Below are 23,123 nucleotides of genomic sequence, written 5' to 3' on the forward strand. Positions count from 1 at the left end.
AATTAGGCCAATCAATTTGGGAACTATTTGACCTAATTAGGAGTTACCTAACCTAATTGGGAGTTACCTAATCAAATTGGGGGTTACTTGATACTCGCCTTAATTAGGGATTCAGTTAAATCCTTAATCCCTAAATACACCAACCTCACCAACCACACTAACCTCACCAACTACACCAACCACACCAACATCACCAACTACACCAACCCCACCAACCTCTCCAAGGCCACTATAAATACTTGGTTACGCACAAGGATGAGGTACGTCAGAACTACTACTAAAACCTCTGTAGAAATCTTCCCTCACAGAGCCTAGCTACCTCCTCTCTCTCTCTCTCTCTCTCTCTCTCTTTTACATAAGGCTCCGGCCGCCCGGTTTATATTATAAACATATCTCCGTACCCTATTAGCTATTGTTTTCAATACGATTCAATTGAACTAATTTAGGTATCGGAGGGCCTTTGGCCAACACCCCCCGGGTGTGGTCCTCTTATTTGTTCTATTTTGCAGAGAGAAAGAGGTGGTGAAGAAGAAAGGGGAATCTTTCCAATCGAATATTCTCGTGGGGAAATTTGCTCCCACAAATTGGTGCTTTCATTGAGAGCAAAAGTTATACTCAACGCGTACTCAAGGAATTCGTTCCTCCTATTTTCCAATCAACTAAAGCCATTCCACCCACGATCCCACGATCGACATGGTGGCGCCACCACCTCTCACCACCGTGCCACCTACCGAACTTCTAGCTGAGACCACCGCACCGGCCACCGCCGCCGAATATGGTGGAACCTCTCATCAAGGCGGGCTCGTTACCACCGCCGTATTAGGCCAGGTCTTAGAGCAACTTCAAGCATTCCCTCCATTGCTTCCACACTCCACACACTTCTCTCATCCCGATCCACGAAGTCAAGCAGACCTTAGTTTGAGAGTTGGCCAGCTAGCTCAGAGAATGGACAACCAAAGCACTCTGATGAGGCAGCTCCTCAACCAAATAACCTTGGTTTAAAACCTTGGCCTTGGACAATCGGGCGAAGAAAGAAGGATGGATGAACACGACGGTAGGCAGCACGACGGGTACCAAGCAAGTCAAGCAAAGTAAGCAGACAAGGCGAGGGACAACAACGTCATAGGCCTGCCGACATGTCGCAAATATCCGCGAGCCACACTCAGAGCAAACGAAGTCACCCATCCAGGTTGAGCCTAAGGAATGACATGCGCGAGAGGCTGGGCTCACGACCTGACATCCACCCCCGCCTGGGCCCACATGGAAATGTACATCAAAGGCTAGGTCCCCAAGGAGGTCAGCCAAACAACCATCGTAACGAGGATCGTGAAGAAATACGCTCAGCTATCCGCTCGCAGAGGAGTATTCACGAAAGGCAAGGCCCCCAGGAAGGACAACTAGATAACCCTCACAATGAAGATCATGAAGAAAGGCGCTCCGCTGCTCACCCACGAAGAGTCGACTCTCACCAACAAGCTACAGAGAATCCTTCACAAGCACAGTCCACCAACGCGCCACCTTGGCAGCGCAGGAGAGAAGGTCGACCTCGGAGGACAATGAGGAAGTCAGTCAATATCGTGGAGGTCGCCAACGTAGCCGACTAGCAATGTGCGTAGAAGACGTTGAGAAGCTCGTGAATGACCGACTTCGAGACTTGAAGACTGGAGGAAACTTCGAGGATTCACTACGTAAGGAGATGGACCAAGTGAACTCTACGCCTTTCACCCTCGATATCGAGCAGGCTGCTCACCCGAAGAGATTCTCAACACCTTCATTCACGCATTTCAAAGGGGATTTCGATCCCGAGAGCCATATAAAGCACTTCAAAAGTATCATGATCTTTTACAAGGCTAACGACGCGCTGATGTGCAAGGTGTTTGTAATGACCTTGCAAGGAGCAGCCCAAGACTGGTTCCACACCTTGTCATCTGGGTCGATCAGCAGCTTCAAGGAGCTAGTTTACGTCTTCACCAAAGAATACACTTCTTACCGGAAGATCAAGAAGAACCCTGACCATCTGTTCAACCTGCAAAAGAAGGACGATGAATCCTTCCAAGATTACATCAAGAGGTTCAAAACAGAAAGGGCAAACATCATTGGATGTGACGATCGAATTGCGTCATCGGCCTTCAAGAGGGGCTTGCCAATTGAGTGTAAGCTGTGTCGCGAGCTGACCATCTCTTCTTGCCAAACACTAGTAGAAGTCTTCGCGACAGTAGAGCGCTATGCACTTTGGGACGATGACCGGATCGCCGCAAAGAAAGCTGCCAAGCAAGCCGATCAACCGGTTGAGCCGGCAAGCCAAAGAAATGGCATGATAAAAGACAAGGATGGGGGCAAGCACGAATTATAGCCTCAATGAGGTGCTCCAACAACTGAGAGTTACACTAAGTTCACTATTCTGATACAGCAGATCCTAGCCCAAGTAAAGACCATGTCTTGATTGAAGAAACCATCTCCTTTGAAGGGAAACCCAGCCAAGAAAGATACCAGTAGATACTGCGAATTTCATGAAGGGCACGGTCATTACACAAATGACTGCGTCGCCTGGAAAAAACACCTAAAGAACTGGTCGGAGACGGCTATTGCACAGAATTCATCGCAAGGAGGGCTATCCAGCAAATCAAAGATCGTGACATAGTTGCCAACGAACCTCCACAAAAAAAGTCATACAGATCAGCACGATCTTAGCCGACTTTAAGAGCCTGAGCTGACCACCGAGAAGCAGAAGAGAAAGATCATGCAAGCGACAAGCGCAGGTCTCCCAAGCTGTCACCTACAACCCAGTCATGGAAAACGATCCCGACATCATCTTTTAAGGGAAAGAAGTTACAAGACAACGGAATGCCCATCATATCCGAAGATACTATCCACAAAGCTCCTCGCCTATCAGCTAAGCTCCAAGCAGGCGGCCAGGCCTCCTAAACCTCCATTAAAGACAAGTTACTTTTGATGTTACCCTTGCAACTCATCTCTTTTGTTCAATGAAGCAATGTAGTCATGTAGACATCAATACATGTTCCAGCTTTTCTTTCCAATAGAGTGTTCACAAATGCAATCGACACATCTCTAGACATAGGCCAAATGGGCCACACTCATCGACATGTCTCCGGAAGTAGGCCAAACGGGCCACACTCATCGACACGTCTTCGGACGTAGGCTAAACAGACCCTTCTCGTCGACACGTCTCCGGATGTAGGCCAAATGGGCCGCTCTCATTGACACGTTTCCGAACGTAGGCCAAACGGGCAGCACTCATCAACATGTCTCCGGACGTAGGCCAAACGGGCCGCACTCATCGACACGTCTCTGGACGTAGGCCAAACGGGCCATACACATCGACACGTCTCCAGACGTAGGCCAAACGGGCCACTCTCATCGACACGTCTCCGGATGTAGGCTAAACAGGCCACACTCATGGACACGTCTCCGGATGTAGGCCAAACGGGCCACACACATCGACACGTCTTTGAACGTAGGCCAAACGGGTCACTCTGATCGACACGTCATAGGACGTAGGCTGGACATGCCACAACCCAGAAACACTCAAGCAGTTCACAAGACACTATCACTATGCGAATTGAAGTTAGAGAAAGCAACTAAAATTTCCATAGCAAGGTGACTAACCGGCTGAGTTCAACAAAAAGATGGTTAAACAGAACCAATTATTTTAAACAAGAAAGCGGACTATAAAAGCTGGAAAGAAATAAATAAGTCTTCATCTACTCTGAGACGTCGACAGGAAACCCATGATATACATCCTTTTTAGCATCTGCCTGATTAGCCACGCCCTCAACAGCTCCACCTGCCTGCTCCGCGACATTTGCTGCCATCTCATCGGCTACGTCCTCCTCTGCTCCATCCTTTTCAGCTACCGCCTCCTCGGTCCCTTCCATATTCACAATATTAACTTGCTCACTTTGCACAAGGAACAAGTTCGAGCAGAGCGCCTCAATGTCACCATCTTCAATTGCATAGAAGGAAGCAATCTCATTTGTGCAGTGCAAGTAGCCCAACTTGTACGCATCTATAATGGCTTCAAACTTGAATTTCTTTGCAGACTTCTGGTGAGTGCGAAGTCTAGCCAGAAGCTTGTCATAGATGAGGGAGATAACAGCCTTCTTGCGCTCGAGATGAAAGAAGGCATCTTTTCGACTAGCCAAGTCAGCAGTAGAAGAGTTAACCTCAGAATCCTTTTCGGCAAGGGAATTTTTTAGCTTCAATATCATCGCCCTCAAATCAGAAGTCTTCTTCTCATAATAGGCCTGCTTGGCAAAAAGCTTGCTGGCCAGTTCAGCATTCTTCTTCTCCAGCTCGTTGAGCTAAGTAGAAGAGGGGGCAACAACAGATGAATTCTGGATATTCTCAACAGCAAAAACCAATCCTTTTTGAAGAAGATGAAATGTCGTTTCCCTTTGTTTTTCCAAGGAAATACTTAAGAAGGTGCCAAGATCGCCGGCTTGACAGATGTAATAAACCAACTCAGCACAGGAAGACTGGTTTGATAGAAAGTTCGTCTTGAGCAGGTCAAACACGCATGCATCCCCTGCAGGGCTGGACTTGTTCACTTTGGGATCAACCGCCGACATTGAAGATCCCTTCGCCAGGGCAGATGACTCTCTCGTCTTCTTAGCCTCCGCCAACCTCACCTCCAAATGAGTCAATTATGCTGAATCAACTTCACACTTGACTGTTCGTGACTCAACAACTGGATTATGAGCAGACTTCCCGCTTCGATCTTCATCCTTTGACTGATGTAAATGACTCGAACTTCAAAAAGGAATATTTGCATCTCTTTGACGCTCGGCAGAATGAGATCAGGCACGAGCTGTTCCAAGAAGCAGATCATGGTCTTCAAGCTTGTCAGCATGAGGCTCAAGTAGAACACCCTAAACACCGCGCATACCACCAACCATCCTACTATCTACACCAACGAGATGTTTGACCCTGGCAGATGACGATGGAATCGCTCTTACTTGAGTCTTCTCAGCAAAAGGGATCCTTGGCTTCTTCCTCAACGGGGACACATCTTTCGCCAACGAAGTCGCAGCTTTATTTTTTGAAGACTTGACATCAGCCTTCCTTTTTGAAGGAAAGTCCGGTAGAACACTCCTTCTGCCCAACCAGCAGGTCATCCAAGTCTGAACCATTATGCTTTCATCTCTCAACATCCTGGGCAGGGGGCAGACCACCAACTTCCTCCCGATACCCGCTCAGCTGACGTGGCCTGCAATGTGCAAGGCCCAGCATGCTCTAGCCCAGACTTGTGATGATAGGCAGCAGCTGGTCCATCTGCTCGCACTTGCTCCACCACAGCTGCCGCCCACTGCCAATCGTCACATGTCACGACAACAACTAGCCGGACTTTCCCCAGCTGGCCTTCGCCACAAAAAAAAAAAAGACAAAGAAAAAGAAATATACATGCTCGACTTACCTTAGGATGCACGGTGACTCCTCTCTTCGACAAGCAGTACAAATTCTCCAAGATCTCTCTCAAGCTAGAAAGTAGAGAAGTTAAGTTTGCGATGTGAAGAAGAGTGAAGAGAAGCCATGCATTTATACAGGTTGGGCATCCTAGGTCAAGAAGGAATCACAAGCCCGTTCCTACTGGGAACCCAACTCCAAGAACAGTCAAAAGCTCACTCCATTTGGGAACCCAATCTACAAAAGGAGCCCAAGTCACAGAAGGAAGCCCAATTACAGCTGGACAGCTCAATAATTGATTCACATCTCCTCCATGCCACCACGCGCCATGCAGAAGCTGGGGGGCATTTGTAGGAACCAAATTAAACAACCCCAGGTCAAATAATTAGGCCAATCAATTTGGGAATTATTTGACTTAATTAGGAGTTACCTAACCTAATTGGGAGTTACCTAACCTAATTGGAAATTACCTAATCAAAGTGGGGGTTACTTGGTACTCGCCTTAATTAGAGATTCGGTTAAATCCCTAATCCCTAATCCCTAAATACACCAATCTCACCAACCACACCAACCTCACCAACTACATCAACCACACCAACCTCACCAACTACACCAACCACACCAACCTCTCCAAGGCCACTATAAGTACTTGGTTACGCACAAGGATGAGGTACGTCAGAACTACTACTAAAACCTCTGTAGAGATCTTCCCTCACAGAGCCTAGCTACCTCCTCTCTCTCTCTCTCTCTCTCTCTCTCTCTCTCTCTCTCTCTCTCTTTTACATAAGGCTCCAGCCGCCCGGTTTATATTATAAACATATCTCCGTACCCTATTAGCTATTGTTTTCAATAAGATTCAATTGAACTAATTTAAGCATCGGAGGGCCTTTGGCCAACACCCCCGGGTGTGGTCCTCTTATTTGTTCTATTTTGCAGGGAGAAAGAGGTGGCGAAGAAGAAAGGGGAATCTTTCCAATCGAATATTCTCGTGGGGAAATTTTCTCCCACAGACGTAAAGATAAATATTCTTAACCACTTGAGCTACAAATTCTTTTCTTGAATAATTATTAATTGTCTCTTGTTTGAGTTGACCAACAGTTGAACCTCCTTACATCAAACCTATCACTGACCACAACAAAACTCCCACACAGAAAAAGAGTTCCAAGTTGATTTCATGAATTTTTTATTTGGTCTGCAGAAGAAAATATACACACAATGAGTCCAAGTTGCATTACAAAGAGGTCAAATCTTTGTGACCGACAGAAGCACAAAAGGTTACCGCGTAGAATCATCAAGCAAAAGAAACATAAATTGATCATCGTTACGAAGAAAAAGTTACACTTAAATATAAACAAAGAAACCTATGATACGTATATGTAGCCTCAAACCACTCTTTAATTATCTGCCTTCTTCTAGACTTGTACTTATTTCGGCAAATGTTTCTGGCTTAGTAGAAGAAGAAGCTGTGCTGGAGTAGTTGCCTCTACTTAAGAGAAAGGCTGGTTGTTTAGGAGTTGGAGAGATTGCAATTTCACTGTCAAGCATGGTAAGAACATTTGACATCGTTGGACGATCAACGGGGTCTTCTTGTACGCATAAGAGCCCAACATTGACACACTTGATAAATTGATTTTTGTTGCAACTTTCATCCAAAGTCATGTCCATTAGTTCCAAGGCCTCGTTTTTTGTCCACAGTCTCCAAGCCTGAGAAAAGTTTTAAATTTCAATATGGTGTAATCCAAATAGTATAAAAATGGGGTTATAAAATAAAGGGTAATTACAATTTTAGTCACTAAAGTTAGGGTCGAGTTTAATTTTGGTCACCGAAATTTTAATTTTCCAATTTTGATCACTTTATTTGCAGCTGTTAGAAAATCAGGTCATATGCTTCAATTTCGTTAGTTACATTAATTAAAAAATATTTTTTAAATATTAAATTATATAAATAAAATATATTTTAATTATTTTAATTAGGGCAAATTTGTCATTCTTCAAGGCAAATTCCTTAGACATTTTAAAATAATAAAGAAAATGTAAAAAAATGAAAAGAATTTAAAAAAAAAATGGAGGGTGGGTCGTGATAAAGAGAAAGAAGGTGGCCTTGCTTTTGGTACAGAACATAACATAGAGAAATTGAATGGTTGATGCAAGTCTCAACACAATAATAATACATTGATGGGCTGGCGTTTGGTGATACATTTGGGAGACGCAGTTGATTGGTTTGAATAAGAGCCCTAGATTAAGAAATCGGAGATGAGAGATAATGCCCAAAAAGTAGAGATTTTTGGCATGCCCAATTGACCCAAACGCTCCTTTGCTGGGTCTCATAGAGAAAGACCTCAAGAACAAGGCCTTTGATTTTGGGAGCTCTCTCTCCCTGCAACCAAAAAAACCACCATTGTTCCTCCGTTTCGGCGCCCCCCCCCCCCCCCCAAAACAAAACATGACTGCCCCCTCCCATAACCCACCAACCTAGCCACTCTAGCCACCCAAACCACCACACCCCGAAGAGAGGTTAGCGAAGAGAGTCGCGGGGCAGAGACAGAGAGGGGCGGGGTGGTGCTGCTGATGTTGGGCAGGGGCTTGTGGCAAGGGGTGGGGTTGTGGGTCTGCAATGTTCACTTTTGAGGTGGGTGGTTATGGCAACTAAAGGGATCTAACAATTAAAAAAATTTATTTTTATTTATTTATAATTTAATATTAAAAAATATTTTTTAATTAAGGAAACTGACAGAATTGAAGCATATGACCTGATTCGAATAATTGAAATTTCGATGACCAAAATTAAATTCTACCATAACCCCTATGACAAAAAATGTAATAACTCCAAAATAAATGGATATGAAAGATAAAACAGAACACTTACATAACTTATGAGGCTGAAAGTTTGTTGGGATTGATAAAATCCTGTGTTCTTTTTTCCACTGATTATTTCTAGAAGAACCACACCGAAGCTAAACGCATCTGATTTCACTGAGAAAGTTCCATCTAATGCGTACTCCGGAGACATGTAACCACTGCATCACGAATTATGATAACAGTCAATAAATTTTTGCTACAATGTATGAAGCATCCACCCTAAAAATTAAACCGTCTGCACAAAACCTACTAAGTTCCGACTACTGTGTTTGTGTTAGACTCGGTTTCTTTGCCTCCAACAATCCTCGCCAAGCCGAAGTCAGATATTTTGGGGTTCATCTCCTCATCTAAGAGAATGTTGCTGGTTTTCAAATCTCTGTGAATGATCCTCAATCTGGAATCTTGATGAAGATAAAGAAGTCCTCGAGCGATTCCCAAAATGATGTTAAAGCGCATCTCCCAATTGAGAAAGATGCTTTTTGTATGATCTGGCAAACTTTGCATTATCCATTAGAGAAACTTGGGAGCTCCGGTATTCAAGAAACCATATATCATGCAGTATAAAAATGTTGAAATGAGGACTAGGAACAAACCAAATATAAAGAAGTCTAAGCTTTTGTTTGGCATGTACTCATAGAGTAAAATTTTTTCTTCTCCTTTGATGCAATATCCTTTAAGCCTAACAAGGTTTCGGTGTTGAAGTTTGGCAATCAGCACCACCTCATTCTTAAATTCCTGTAAGCCTTGTCCTGAAGCCCTTGATAACCTCTTTACTGCAATCTCTTGATCTCCAAGAAACTTTCCCTGGACCAAAAAAAAATTCCCTCTCACATGAATTTACAACTAACCAGAATACATTAATGATAAAACAATTTTGGAGGGATAATAACACAACACATAAGTGTTGCTAAGGTGGCTCAATTGCAATGAAATGGAAAACAAGTATTCCTCCATTACCTTATAAACAGGGCCATAGCCCCCTTGTCCAAGCTTGTTTGCATTTGAAAAATTCTCTGTAGCGTCTAGTATGCTTTGCAAATCGAAAAAGGGTACATCTATACCTTTCTCATCTTCTTCCTTGAACTCACCTGTGTCTATCAACTCTTGGACTCGCCTTTCACTATCAAGTTGTGCTCGATTTATTTTATCTAAGACATGGAAATTGAAGAATATTATTCTCATGCTGTCATTCAATAGGACCAATTAATCCTGCAAATGTTCATGCATAGAGTGCATATGGCAAAGTAGTTACCTTGTCTCTTGGTTATCTTTCTTCTCCATATATAAACACAAACGATGCATGCAAGAAAAATTCCGCTTGTAACAACTGCCACAACTATCAGTATCGGAGACACTGGCACTTTCCTTCTTGGTTGTTCTTCTATTTGCGATTTTGGTGTCTGTTGAAGATTACCTTCTATAAGAAAGCAAGAGGAAATTCTACATGAAGTTATCATCATGTAATTAGATTACTGAAGTGAACAATCTAAAATGACATGATGCATTTATAATGAGCCAACTAAATGATTGGATTTATCAGTCAAATTCTACTTAGTTTCAGTTATTTCTATGATTTCTACTCAGACGGACATGCATTGGTCCCAACATAAATTGATTTGCACTAACAGGTTCATGCATCAGCGCAATTTTATGCCTAGCCTAACGCGTTCTCACCTTGAGTACAATTTAAGTTAAAGCCACTCCATTGATAATTGGCATTGCAAAGGCATCTTTTCTTTCTATCGCTTGCTGGACTGCAAGTTGAATGTGGCCAACCCCTGCAGTCTGCAGATATTGTACAGGCTGGTTCCAGCGGCAGCTCCCAACCTAATTCTACTGCATTAGTACCTCCGGATGAAACTTGAGAACTAAAATTTCCCGGGTGAACATAGCACCATCTGGTCACTGTGAATGGAAATCGGTTCAGCCTAACATAGAATGCTTCTAGTATATAACACGGACTGTTTAGTTGTGTATGTGTGTAGAGTTTGTTACTCCTACGCACGTATGACATCCCTCAACATTATTGATTGTAGTTAATTTCATCCTAACTGAGGTGCTTTAAACTCTCACTCTCTTGCATCTTTTTTCAACTGTAAAGTAGTTTGGTGAAACAAACCAACAACTGCATATGTTCCATCGTAATCCAAAATTAAACAGAGAAATGCAATACCTAAACTAGACAAGGCAACTCGAGCAGAGAGGTTGTGGCCATTATCATACTCTTCTTCAAGATTATTTAGATCGCTCGACCATGTCCAGCACAAGGAAGTAGCAGTATCCCTGCTAGTGCTGTTTACACCTGCACTATGAGAAAGCCTGGCACTGGCAGCTATTTAAGCACGCTTTCCTGCATTGTATTTCATGTTCAGAAGTTATTTGTGCGTCTGGTTTTCCCACTTTCATCATCTTCAAGCTCAAGAAAGTTATTTGTGCATTATCATTTTGCAAATATATATATTTTTTAAATTAAGACAGCTAATTTGGTCCAATAAGCCATTTTCCTAGTTCCAATATATCAAGAGGAACTAAACTAATCATACCAAGTCATCAGTACCTGAAATTAAATTCAGTTCACTGGTCAGTAGACCCAGTCTGCAATCACTAAATGGTTGATGCTTTTGTTTTATCAAAAGTAGCTGAATGATTGAAAAGTAGCTGGCTTAAAGTTGGGGTCAAAGTCGTCTGATTTATTTATTTATTTATTACTTGGACAAAAAGATTCCAAGTTGATTTTCATTATATGCTACTCATATTGTGAGACCAAGTAGCATTGCAAAGAGGTCAAATCTTTGTGACCGACATTATATAGTTGAGAGGGCTTTTACAATTACCACGTTTGGCCGCGTAGACTCATCACAAAGAAAAAGTTACAGTTTCAGAATAAAGGAAACTATGAGACATAAAAAGTTAAAAGTTTAGTTAAGGAGGACAAAGGGACTAATTACAGCCTCAACAATGCTTTAATTATCTACCTTCTTCTAGACTTGTAGTTATTTCGGCAATTGTTTCTGGCTTAGTAGAAGAAGCAGCTCTGCTGGAGTTGTTGCCTCTCCTAAAGAGAAAGGCTGGTTGTTTAGGAGTTGGAGAGATTGCAATTTCACTGTCAAGCATGGTAAGAACATTTGACATGGCGGGACGGTCAACAGGGTCTTCTTGCACGCATAAGAGCCCAACATTGACACACTGAATAAATTGACTTTTGTTGCAACTTTCATCCAAAGTCTTGTCCATTAGTTCCAAAACCTTGTTTTCTGTCCACAGTTTCCATGCCTGAGAAAATGTTGAAATTTCAATATGGTTGAAGTATAAAAATGGGGTTATAATTATAAAATAAAGGGTATGGATATGAAAGATTCAACCACCACACTTACATAACTTATGAGGCTGAAAGTTTGTTGGGATTGATAAAATCCTGTGTTCTTTTTTCCACTGATTATCTCAAGAAGAACCACACCGAAGCCATACACATCTGATTTCACTGAGAAAGTTCCACCTAATGCGTACTCCGGAGACATGTATCCACTGCATCACAAATTATAATAACAGTTTGTAAAATATGCAGGCACCAAAGCACTTCCCTCTAAAATGGTCAAGGAATTAAAATTTCAAATTTGTTCTACAATGTATGAAATATCCACCCTGAAATTTAAACCGTCCACACGAAACTTACTAAGTTCCAACTACTGTGTTTGTATTCGACTCAGTTTCTTTGCCTCCAACAATCCTTGCCAAGCCGAAGTCAGATATTTTGGGGTTCATCTCCTCATCTAAGAGAATGTTGCTGGTTTTCAAATCTCTGTGAATGATCCTCAATCGGGAATCTTGATGAAGATAAAGAAGTCCTCGAGCGATTCCCAAAATGATGTTGAAGCGCATCTCCCAATTGAGAACCATGCTTTTTGTATGATCTGCCAAAGTTTGCATTTTCCATTAGAGAAAGGAGCTCTGGTAATCAAGAAACCATATATCATGCAGTAAAAAAAAAAAAATACTGAAATGAGGACTAGGAACAAACCAAATATATAGAAGTCTAGACTTTGGTTAGGCATGTACTCATAGAGTAAAATTTTTTCTTCTCCTTCGATGCAAAATCCTTTAAGCCTAACAAGGTTTCGGTGTTGAAGTTTGGCAATCAGCACCACCTCATTCTTAAATTCCTGTAAGCCTTGTCTTGAAGCCCTTGATAACCTCTTTACCGCGATTTCTTGATCTCCAACAAACTTGCCCTGGCAACAAAATTCCCTTTACATCAATTTACAACTAACCAGAACACGTCAACATAATGAAAAACAATTTTCTAGGGACAAAGTGTTGCTCAGGTGGTTCAGTTGCAATGATTTTGTAAACAAGTATTCCTGAATTACCTTGTAAACAGGTCCATAGCCCCCTTGTCCAAGTTTGTTTGCATTTGAGAAATTATCTGTAGCATCCAGTATGCTTTGCAAATCGAAAAAGGGTACATCTATATCTCTCTCATCTTCTTCCGTGAACTCAGTTGTGTCCATCAACTCTTGAACTCGTCTTTCACTATCCAGTTGTGCTCGATTTATTTTATCTAATACATGGAATTGAATAATTTTATTTTCATGCTGTCATTCAATAGGACCAATTCTGCAGATGTTCAGTACAGAGTGCATATAGCAAAGTAGTTACCTCGTCTCTTGGTTGTCTTTCTTCTCCATATATAAACACAAACAATGCACGCCAGAAAAATCACAACTGTAAGGACGGCCACAACTATCAGTATCAGAGACAATGACATTTTTCTTCTAGATTGTTCTTCTGACTCTGGAAAATTAAAGAAAGCAAGGGGAACGTTATACATGTGAGTTTTCATCATACAATAAGCTTATTGAGTTAACAATGTAAAATGGCAAATTCCAGTGATAGTAAGTCAAATAACTAATTGGATTTATAAGTCCAATTCTACTTGGTTTTATCATTTTCCAATTATAATTTCTACTCAATCTAAAAAAAGATAATTGATTACCATATGAATTCCCATAACACAGTGTGTCACAACGATATTCCAAAGAGAATTTCGGAAATTATAGGAAAGACCTTATGAATTTATGGGATTTTGCTTCTTTATATTCTCCCTTGTAAGCAAGCAGGATTCATCATCAGCCTCAGTTTTGTCTCAGTAGAGTGATGAATCCAACGATGCACTTACAACAGGCTAAGGGGGTTGAACATCACAGTTGATTACAATAAGGAGAGATACTGAATAAGTCATTAAGCTAAAAATAATCTCAATGAACTAATCCTTCTTAGCAATACCATTATCTCAACATCGCAGCAGGACTAGTCTTGACTCTAAAAAAATATTGATTTGCCTAACATGACGTTCTCACCTCGAGTACAATTTAAGCCATTCAACTGAAAATTGGAATTGCAAAGGCATTTTTTCTGTCCATCTCTTGCTGGAGTGCAAGTTGAATGCGGCCAATCCCTACAGTCTGCAGATGTTGTACAGGATGGTTCGGTCGGCGGCTCCCAACCCAACTCTACTGCATTAGTATCACTAGATGTAAGGTTGGCACTGCACCAACTGATCAACTTAAATGGCAGTGACAGGTTGAGCTGCTGACTTTTGGATGTGCTCCTAGGATCACAATTATCCACATCTTTTTCTTGGATGACAAATCTTCGTGTACTTGGGCTGATGCTAATAACTCTAAACAAGGTTTTATTCGGTCCCACGAACCTAACCAGGCCTGTGCTGGTGTTGCAGTTGAAACGGAAGTACATGGGGTCACCGCAATCCGATCCAGTGCTGAGGGGATAAGGAATGACGGTTGTGCCACAAGGCTTGCAGTCTCTTACGGTTGATTCTGCACAAGATTTAATTTTTTGACTATCATAACGAACTAAAAAATTAGCATTAACCTCATGCTTCTGCAATCATGCTCACATGTAAAAGCTTAACATAGAATGCTTCTAGCATATAACAGACTGCTTAGTTGTGTATGTGTGTAGAATTTGTTACTGCTACGCACGTATGACATCCCTCATCCTAACTGAGGTGCTTTAAACTCTCAGTCTCTTACATCTTTTTTCAACTGTAAAAGTAGTTTGGTGAAACAAACCAAGAACTGCATATATTCCATCATAATCCAAAATTAAACAGAGAAATGCAATACCTAAGGCAACTCGAACAGAGAGGTCTTCGCCACAATGTCCATACTCTTCTTCAAGATTATTTAGATCCCTCAACCATATCCAGCACAAGGAAGTAGGTGTATAATCCCTTCTGGTGCTGTTTACACCTGCACTATATGAGAAAGCCTGGCACTGGCAGTTATTTAAGCACTCGTTCCTGCATCCTGTTTCATTGTCAACATCGATGTGTGTGTCTGGTTTTCCCACTTTCATCATCTTCAATCTCAAGAAAGTGTCCTCGCTACATATTGTCGACTTCCTTTCACATCCACCTGAAAAGTCTCCAGTTTCCCATTGCTCTGCAAACTGGGGTTTAAAACCTGGCAAACATTTGCACACCAACGGCCAATTATTACTGTTACAGCTGCCAAAGTTCCCACAAGCATTAAACACACTGCATCGATCTCTTGGCTCCAGCGTCCGAAGCAAACTCCACCGCGTGTCTTGTTCAAGCCAGGTCAGAAACTGTATCTTTCCATCAAAATTCATCACCGTTCTTTTATATTTGATTTTCAATGTGGTCATAGCTGTAAAAGTATTATAATTATATCCTCGACCTATAGGTATGGCAGTACTCTTGCTGAAATTTAAAAACATACTTGCCATGGGAGGAATCACTTCAGCTGAAGTGGAAAACTCACCTGGCTTTCCACTTTTCCAATAAGGAATTAATTTTCTTGAAATAACAAAATGATTGTCTCCTTCTTGATCTAGCTTGAAGGTGAAGTTCCCAATTCCTGGGTCATCTTGGTTTCTCCATGAAGTCAATTCTAAGTTTGTATCCATCACCATCCCAGGAATGAATGTATCAGTTGCGTTTTGAAAGCTCTGCCACAAATGATCATCACCATCCTTAAACAACACCAGATTCCCAGAATCCATAAGCCTCACCACCAAATTTGAAGACTTGGGTGTTTGAAGCTCTGTTGACCAATAAGACTCATCAGTAAAACTATCCAACACTTGGAGGTTACCTTCTTTGATCGCAAAAACTCCAGTGCTAGTTGAATTGACAACTGGCTTCTCTCTGTTAGCAACCCAAACAACTGTCCTTGGACTCATATTGTGATACCAAATGCCAACATATCTTCTAGCAAGGCCAGAGCTTTGTGTTGATGAAGGTGTAAAAAATCCCAGTTCAAATTCTCCTCCAGCTGAAACAAGAGTTTCTGATCGAATGCCGTCTGTAATTGGAGTGTCATATGTGAGTGTGTCCCTAGCAAAACAAAACTGGTGCGCAGAGCATAACAAGAGTAACAATGTAAACCATGTAATGGTGCAATTTGTTCTTGTCATCCTTCTTCTTCTTCTGCAGACTATCATGAAAGTTTACTGGTTCAAAAATGGCATCGTGATTTATTCCATGTGCATCAAGCTACATCAAGCTACGAGTGCATTATGAATTGGGCCAGCCAGTAGCAACTTGCAAGTTGTAATTGTGTCTTTCTTTCTTTGACTCTTTCTCACACCTATTTTTATTTTTCTGTCTGCGACTCTGTTTCATTTCATTTTCATAGTTGCTCGTTTTGGTTAACATTAGTAAGTTAGGTTACCTTATTTAAGTGAATAAAAACAAAGGAAATTCTATATATACTAAAACCCAATGCAACTAAACACTGTAGCTACGCACAGTGTAATGACGGAAATGCCCCTCATTTTGCTGTTGTTTTTGTTTTGGTTTTTCTTCAGCACAGTAAATTGACGAAACTGCCCTTGACTAAACAGCTCCTTCTGTTTCCGTTTTTGCCCCTTCTCCTTCGTTAATAACCCTTCGTCCGCTCACAGAAGCCCCCATTTCCAGTTTGTTTCGAACCAGCTGGTTGGGGGGCAGCCATGGAAGATCTGTACATGGATGGGGAGCCGTCGATCTTTGTTTGGGAGGTGCGCTGCAAATCCAGCCGTCCTTTTGCTCTTCGTCTGAGAGATTTCTGGTGGGAAGATTTTTCATCCTTTGTACAGACTTCCATCTCTCTTGCTTTCGAATTTCTGCATCCTTTGTCTTCAGGTATGCATCCCGTTTTCATTTCATGAATTTTATTGTTGGCTGGGAGATTTTTCGTTTTTTGAAATAGAAACAGGGTTTGCATTTCTCCCCTATTAATTTTGAGATTTTTCATTCCCCCTGTCGGCTACCTCTACATCCTTCTCACAGGCACTTCTATCATAGATTGTGACTTTGAACTATGATTCACCATCATAACGGAAAACCAGGAAATTCCCAACTTCTAAATGATGATCCTTCACAAAACCCTGTCAACCCTTAGAGAAGAACAAGCCATTCTCTCTCTTCTTCCAATTCCACAGCCCTCCCTTTCCCACTTGGGCCTCTAAGAGAACATTTGCGAAGTGATCCTCCGTTGAAGTTCTTGATAAACACCGGTGATATATGCTGCAAAATTCAATAGCCTTTGAATTGAACATCCTATGATGGGATTGAACATGCTTTTGAATTGGTAATGGCAGGTGACTCTTTGTGTGTGAAGAAAGGCTTGCGATTGCCCTTGCTGCTGTTGTGGGACAGAGCCAGTGTATATGTATAGAAGTTGTGGTATACAATGTTCTCTTTCCCTCTCTTTAATTTCAGTTTTTTTTTCTTTTAATAGAATTTCGTCAAATATTTTGGTTCTGGATTTTTTGTGTTGAAGAAATTTACAATAAAGATATTTTATGACGTTCTGTGTTCGTAAATTATATAGGTTCTGCTGTATGCTAAATTTGCAGCATCAATGTTTTAGACAATTAAGGCATAGTGATTATCATCCATAGTTTTGACTTTGGTTTTTTCTTTTTATTCCCTATAAATTAATTTTAGTGAGAAATTTGGATTTCTATTTCAGAAGGTTTGTTCTCTTCAGTTTTGCATCTCCTCAACTTTTTAATGGATTAATGATTTGCTGATGGGTTTCTAAGCATATTGTCAAAATCTTTGATTCCTTGACCAAATTGATTACGCTGCTGTGATAATCTGTTGTAGTCAATATTGTTGTTGTGGGAAAGTAAGCATGCCAATTTCAACAATTTGTAATGATCTTGCTGCTGTAATGGGTTGTTAATTTGTTGTTGTAATGATAGGATTAGATGATTACAATATCTTGGACATGGTTTTCTTTTGTTTGTTGTAAAATAAAACATAAGCAGAAAACCATGTTTAACAAACATCAATTTCTAGGGTTAGGGTTTTCGTTTTATTCTCAAATGATTTGATGGGCAACACGATTTGTTCAGGATGACTCTGCATATATATATATATATATATATATTCTATATATACTAAAACCCAATGCAACTAAACACTGTAGCTAAGCACAGTGTAATGACGCAAATGCCCCTCATTTTGCTGCTCTTTTTGTTTTGTTTTTTCTTCAGCACAGTAAATTGACGAAACTGCCCTTGACTAAACAGCTCCTTCTGTTTCCGTTTTTGCCCCTTCTCCTTCGTTGATAACCCTTCGTTCGCTCACAGAAGCCCCCATTTCCAGTTCGTTTTGAACCAGCTGGTTGGGGGGCAGCCATGGAAGATCTGCACATGGATGGGGAGCCGTCGATCTTTGTTTGGGAGGTGCGCTGCAAATCCAGCCGTCCTTTTGCTCTTCGTCTGAGAGATTTCTGGTGGGAAGATTTTTCATCTTTTCTACAGCCTTCCACTCAGACTTCCATCTCTCTTGCTTTCGAATTTCTGCATCCTTTGTCTTCAGGTATGCATCCCGTTTTCATTTCATGAATTTTATTATTTGATTAAACTATAAGATCTGTTTTAATTTGCTGCCCTAAAAGTCCAAATCCCTAATTTTCCTCATAGTGGGTCTGTGTTATTGATTTGCAAATTTTATCCAAATACTGAAATTGATTTGATTGTGTTATCATTTTGATGAAATCATGTTAAACAATTTAGTTATTAGAATACTATATGATTGCTTTTGATAAGGTTTTCTGTTTGGTTATTAAAAATTAGTTGGTAAACCCTGAAAATCGGTATTTGGATATGTCGGTTCTTTTGTTACAGGGTTTAGGATAGCTCTGTTTTGGTAAGCAGGATATGCTGCTATTTGGGTTGCTCTGTTTAAAGATATGTTCGTTCTTTTACTACATGGTTTTAATTCAAATTCGTTCTTATACTGGTTTATGGGACTGGGGATTTGAATTTGATAATTTTTGTTTAGGTAGGGGAAAGAAAATTTGGGAGTGTGATTCTAGGAACTGATTGCAATGTTTTAGCATAGTTGACTTGAAGAAGACTGGTTTGGGAAATATGTGGGATTTGAAAATCTGACTTCTAAATTGGAATTATGTTTGTGGACATTAGTGATGACGAGAAAAAATTCAGAAAAGTTAAAATTCAGAATTTTTTTGTTTGTGGGTTTGATTTACCAAGCAGATTTTTGCGTTGAATGGAAACTTATTGAAAACTAAAAAAGTTTGTATATCCTAATTTCAGAATGCAGAGTTTGGTTCTTTTGTTTTTTTCCTTTTCATGGGCTAATAATTTGGCCATGCTTCTACTCTTTGCAGTTGCTAGGGACTGGAATGGATACGCAGGATACATCTCCTTCAGTGTTGCTATTCTTTGACAAGGAAAGATTTATATTTAATGCTGGAGAGGTAAGGAACTCAATTACATACATTTACATCTGGTTAGTTTTGTAATATTAAAAGTAAGGTGATGATTCAATTATTGTCTATGAAATAGTAATTAGAGATCAATGATAAACCTGTTGTTAAGTAATATAGTGTCTCCTACTTTGCAACTCTCACTGCAGGGATTGCAACGGTTCTGCACAGAGCATAAGATTAAGTTATCATAGGTATAAGATATCTGAGATCCTTACCCATTAGGTAGTTAAGACCAAAAGTGGGGCTCTATATATACGCCTGGTGGTTAGCAAGAGAGAGTGAGTGGTTTTAAAGGGTGTCAATGGCCTTTGAATTTTACTTAAATAAGATTAAAGTTATATGCTTTCAAGTATTTGTGAGCTCTCTGTATCTGGGTTTTGAGCAAAATGACTTTATTGATAAAGCTTTGATTTGCAGTGTATATTAATGGAATAATAGGAACTGCTGACTGATGCAGTTTTGCATGTCCTTGGTTAATGCATTTATGTTTGTTCTACACAGATGATAAATTTTTAGGAGAAATGGAGACTTAAGGAGAGAAGTTATGGATCTGATAAGGGTTTAGGGTTTAGGGTTTACTATCTCTAATTTTTGGATCCAAATGGAATTTCTTTGATTACATATGCTGTTTCTCCAAAGCACCAATGAATAAAGCATTTAGATTTGATGGGTTTGATGTGAATGGTATGAATAAAAGCGTTTAGATTTGATGGGTTTGATGTGAATGGTATGAATCTCTCTCTCTCATTTTGGTTTGGGATTTTTGATTTATTTGTGAATTAATTTTGTTGGGTTCAATAAAATTATCAGCCAGCTGCAGCTGACTTGGTGTAAATCACGTATTTGGTCTACTTAAGTTCTTTATCGTTTCTGCCCAAAAAAAAAAGAAGTTCTTTATGGTAATTTATGAAGCATTTTGATTCTGTTTTCTGGCGTTTTCCTTTGTTTCTCCAACTAATAGATGTAGGGGTTTTCTTTTATTTTTGGTTCACCAAATGGTTTTCATCTATTCTGATTTTCTAATTTTTTATATGAGATGTGCAGTTGTTGCGGCTCTTAATCCTTCAATCTTCTCCATCTTACTTCGAAAGTTCACATTACTTTGGTTGTTTTTGGGTCTTTCTGTTAACTACTTTGAACATGTATTTTAAGTTCAATTTTTGTCGGCTTGGCATTTCCCTTTTTTAAGAATCTATTTCAATGAAGGCATTCAAGTTATATTACTCAGTTAGTTGGAGTTTACAGCAAGACATTCCATTTGAGTTCATTAAATGTCAAACTGCATAAAAAAATGAGACAAGGTTTTGCAATCATTAAGGATCTTATTGTTATTGGAATAGCTCCAAGAGATCAAGGTTCCAAAAAGGAGTAACATACATTTGGAAAGGTGTTCACCCATGATCCTACGGCTGTGTCTGCAATTTTTGTTGCCCTGGCATTTCCCTTTTTTCTAATCATGCCTACCAAATGATTGTTCTGATATGAGGATTAAGGGTGCAATAAATTATTTTTTTTATACCACTGAAGTTGGGATTTTTGAAGAAAAATATCTATATCTTCGTTTTGCAGTTTCAACCATTTTGGATTTCTAACTGTCTTTATGAAGATGTTGATTCTTTCTTATATTCATGTCACAAATTAGTGGCATGCTCCTCAAGAGTTTTTTTTTTTTTCATTATTATTTTACGTGCTTATTCTCCTTGAATATTTAAGGTCAAAATAGTTAAACTGCCATTTGAAATTTTATTAATTGAGTTGTGTGTTTTCTGGATATTGTTAGCAAAGTAAAACAAATGAACAAATTTCCTTTTCTCTCCATCTCTGCTTTCGCTTACCTAAATTGCATTTTTTTTTTTTTTGGCATCCACATATTGTTTCACTTTAGTTTATGATTTTTTAAGGCATGAACATGATGAACATGATTTTTTTTTTTTCATTATTATTTTACGTGCTTATTCTCCTTGAATATTTAAGGTCAAAATAGTTAAACTGCCATCTGAAATTTTATTAATTGAGTTGTGTGTTTTCTGGATATTGTTAGCAAAGTAAAACAAATGAACAAATTTCCTTTTCTCTCTATCTCTGCTTTCGCTTACCTAAATTGCATTTTTTTTTTTTGGCATCCACATATTGTTTCACTTTAGTTTATGATTTTTTAAAGCATGAACATGATGAACATGACTTGCAAGACACCCTGCACTTCCTTTTTTTTCTTAGGTAACGCTCTGATTTCAGTTCTGGGTTTCATGAATGTCTAATCATGTTTTCCTTTGTACTTGGATTTTGCTATGCATTTCATATTAGTTTTTTGTTGTATGGATTCAATTTAAGTTTCATGCTTCATGATGTGTAATGTTAGAATTCTTTTGTAGTTAGACTGTTAGAATCCTGAAATTTAAGTATTTGCTTAAAGTTGGTTGGTTGGTTGTATTTTGAGGCTATGTAATTATGTGGTTGTTGTACTTCATTCTAATTACTGTTTATTTTATTATTATTTTTTTTCAGTATGAATCACAGTTAGGCAGTCATCCAATTGCTTCAGGTATGACTTATGAAAATTAAAAAGTTATTCAAATCTACATGTTGTATTGAAACTTTGGAATTTTATCTCAACAGATTCAATTGTCTCTCACCTCTCTGACGTATAAGCAATCACTGAAGCAAAGAAGCGAAGATAACTTTCAGATTATTGTTTCTTCATTTTGATTTATTGACTTTTTCTTTTTTCGTTTGTGTTGCCTCAAAATTCCTTCACAAAATTCGACTTGCCTCTACTACTACGTGTTTCCTGCTCTCTTCCTTATGTTGTTTTCCTCCTGATTTAATCTCAGGCTTCCATGAAATTTTGATTGTTTCAGGTGAGCTTGGGTACGAAATCCAAATACGAGAAGCAGTCGTTCACCCAAATTGTTTAACCATTCTTCGCTTTAAAGGTATATTCATGATTGCCTCTCTATTCCTTATACTCTCTACTATTTTTTTTGGTACTGATTTCTTTATTTTTGTAATGTTTGTTTGCTCATCATTTCTGCATTTTCATGTTTGTATTTTTCTTTTCTTCCACAACCTTTTCCTTCAGATGAACACAGAATTTAAAATATGTTTACTTTCATATTATTCATATCTTAAAAGTAAAGAAAAACATTGAGTTCTTATTTAATTTCGTTATTTTGTGTTTCTTCGATTGGAAAACCATTTATAACTTTCTTATTAAAATGTAAAATTATATTATTCCTATTTATACATAATTAGATGTTTATGATTATTGTCATAACTCAATTTTCCCCATTCATCAACATTAACACTTGCTATTTTCCCACTTTTTTATAACAGAGTCAAGACCTCCATCAAAGAGAAGAAAAGTCATGAAGAAATTGCAAAACAAAGCCCACCGAATTAAACAACGTGCTGCTCAAAACTATTCAAATTTTGCTATTTTAATAGCTCCTTCCCACTATTAACATCTCAATGTATATACAAACATGTTCCTATTTTAACATAAAAAGTAGCCTGTAAAATATGTGATTTCCTTTTTTTCCACTTATACTTCCTTAGTTAAGCATAATGCTACGAGTTAAATCTCATTGTATATATAAACAATTTTATTTTGTCTACGTAATTTCAAAACCCGCAGCATCGCGCGGGCTTTATTGCTAGTTCTATATATACTAAAACCCAATGCAACTAAACACTGTAGCTAAGCACAGTAAATTTACGAAAATGCCTTTATTTTAAACTGTTCAGCCAGCTTTTTCTCTCCCTTTGCACAGTAAAATTGCGATTTTGCCCTTGGCTGATGGTTTTGTGTTTTTCCCGTTTTGCCCTCTCTTTCATTGGGATGTAACTATCGGCTGTTTAGGGTTGAGAGGCGTCTGGTTGGATTTCAACTAGCTGGTTGGAGAGCTTCAGGGGTAAAATGGGAGAGCTGTTTTTTCTTAGTAAATTTAGGTTTTACCCATAAAAAAACTTTCACTTTTGGAAAAAGCCAAAGCTTTTTCAAAAAAGACAGAATAACCTCTCAACTTTCAAACCAAAGACATGCAAATGTAAAAGATTTATTAGGAA

At 39.4% G+C, this 23,123-nt stretch overlaps 3 protein-coding genes and 1 pseudogene across 7 annotated transcripts; 2 read left to right on the forward strand and 2 right to left on the reverse strand.

Annotated features, from left to right (window-relative positions):
- LOC109948143 lies at positions 1,607 to 2,353 on the forward strand. The gene has a single exon (XM_020560085.1). The coding sequence runs from the start codon at positions 1,607 to 1,609 to the stop codon at positions 2,351 to 2,353; it is 747 nt and encodes a 248-aa protein (XP_020415674.1).
- On the reverse strand, positions 6,566 to 10,728 carry LOC18784051 (annotated as a pseudogene).
- LOC18784190 (G-type lectin S-receptor-like serine/threonine-protein kinase At4g03230) lies at positions 11,018 to 15,786 on the reverse strand. 2 transcript variants are annotated; one of them, XM_020559484.1, is made up of 8 exons: positions 14,430 to 15,786; positions 13,641 to 14,120; positions 12,940 to 13,005; positions 12,651 to 12,841; positions 12,302 to 12,512; positions 11,957 to 12,194; positions 11,658 to 11,808; positions 11,018 to 11,556 (listed from the first exon to the last, which is right to left on the reverse strand). In XM_020559484.1, exons 1-8 carry the CDS (start codon positions 15,769 to 15,771, stop codon positions 11,251 to 11,253), a joined length of 2,985 nt encoding a protein of 994 aa, XP_020415073.1. In that variant the 5' UTR covers positions 15,772 to 15,786; the 3' UTR covers positions 11,018 to 11,250. The 2 variants fall into 2 exon arrangements, with proteins under 2 accessions (XP_020415073.1, XP_020415072.1); XM_020559483.1 differs by having other exon boundaries at positions 12,940 to 13,074.
- Positions 16,256 to 22,716, forward strand: LOC109947915. Of its 4 annotated transcripts, none has more exons than XM_020559491.1 (6): positions 16,487 to 16,996; positions 17,815 to 18,142; positions 18,957 to 19,046; positions 21,564 to 21,600; positions 21,917 to 21,991; positions 22,392 to 22,716. In XM_020559491.1, exons 3-6 carry the CDS (start codon positions 18,972 to 18,974, stop codon positions 22,517 to 22,519), a joined length of 315 nt encoding a protein of 104 aa, XP_020415080.1. In that variant the 5' UTR covers positions 16,487 to 16,996; positions 17,815 to 18,142; positions 18,957 to 18,971; the 3' UTR covers positions 22,520 to 22,716. The 4 variants fall into 4 exon arrangements, 3 of the variants coding, with proteins under 3 accessions (XP_020415082.1, XP_020415080.1, XP_020415081.1); XM_020559492.1 differs by having other exon boundaries at positions 17,851 to 18,142; XM_020559493.1 differs by lacking the exons at positions 16,487 to 16,996; positions 17,815 to 18,142 and adding an exon at positions 16,256 to 16,453.

This window comes from Prunus persica, chromosome G3, assembly GCF_000346465.2.
Source record: "Prunus persica cultivar Lovell chromosome G3, Prunus_persica_NCBIv2, whole genome shotgun sequence".
Taxonomy (NCBI): Eukaryota; Viridiplantae; Streptophyta; class Magnoliopsida; order Rosales; family Rosaceae; genus Prunus; species Prunus persica.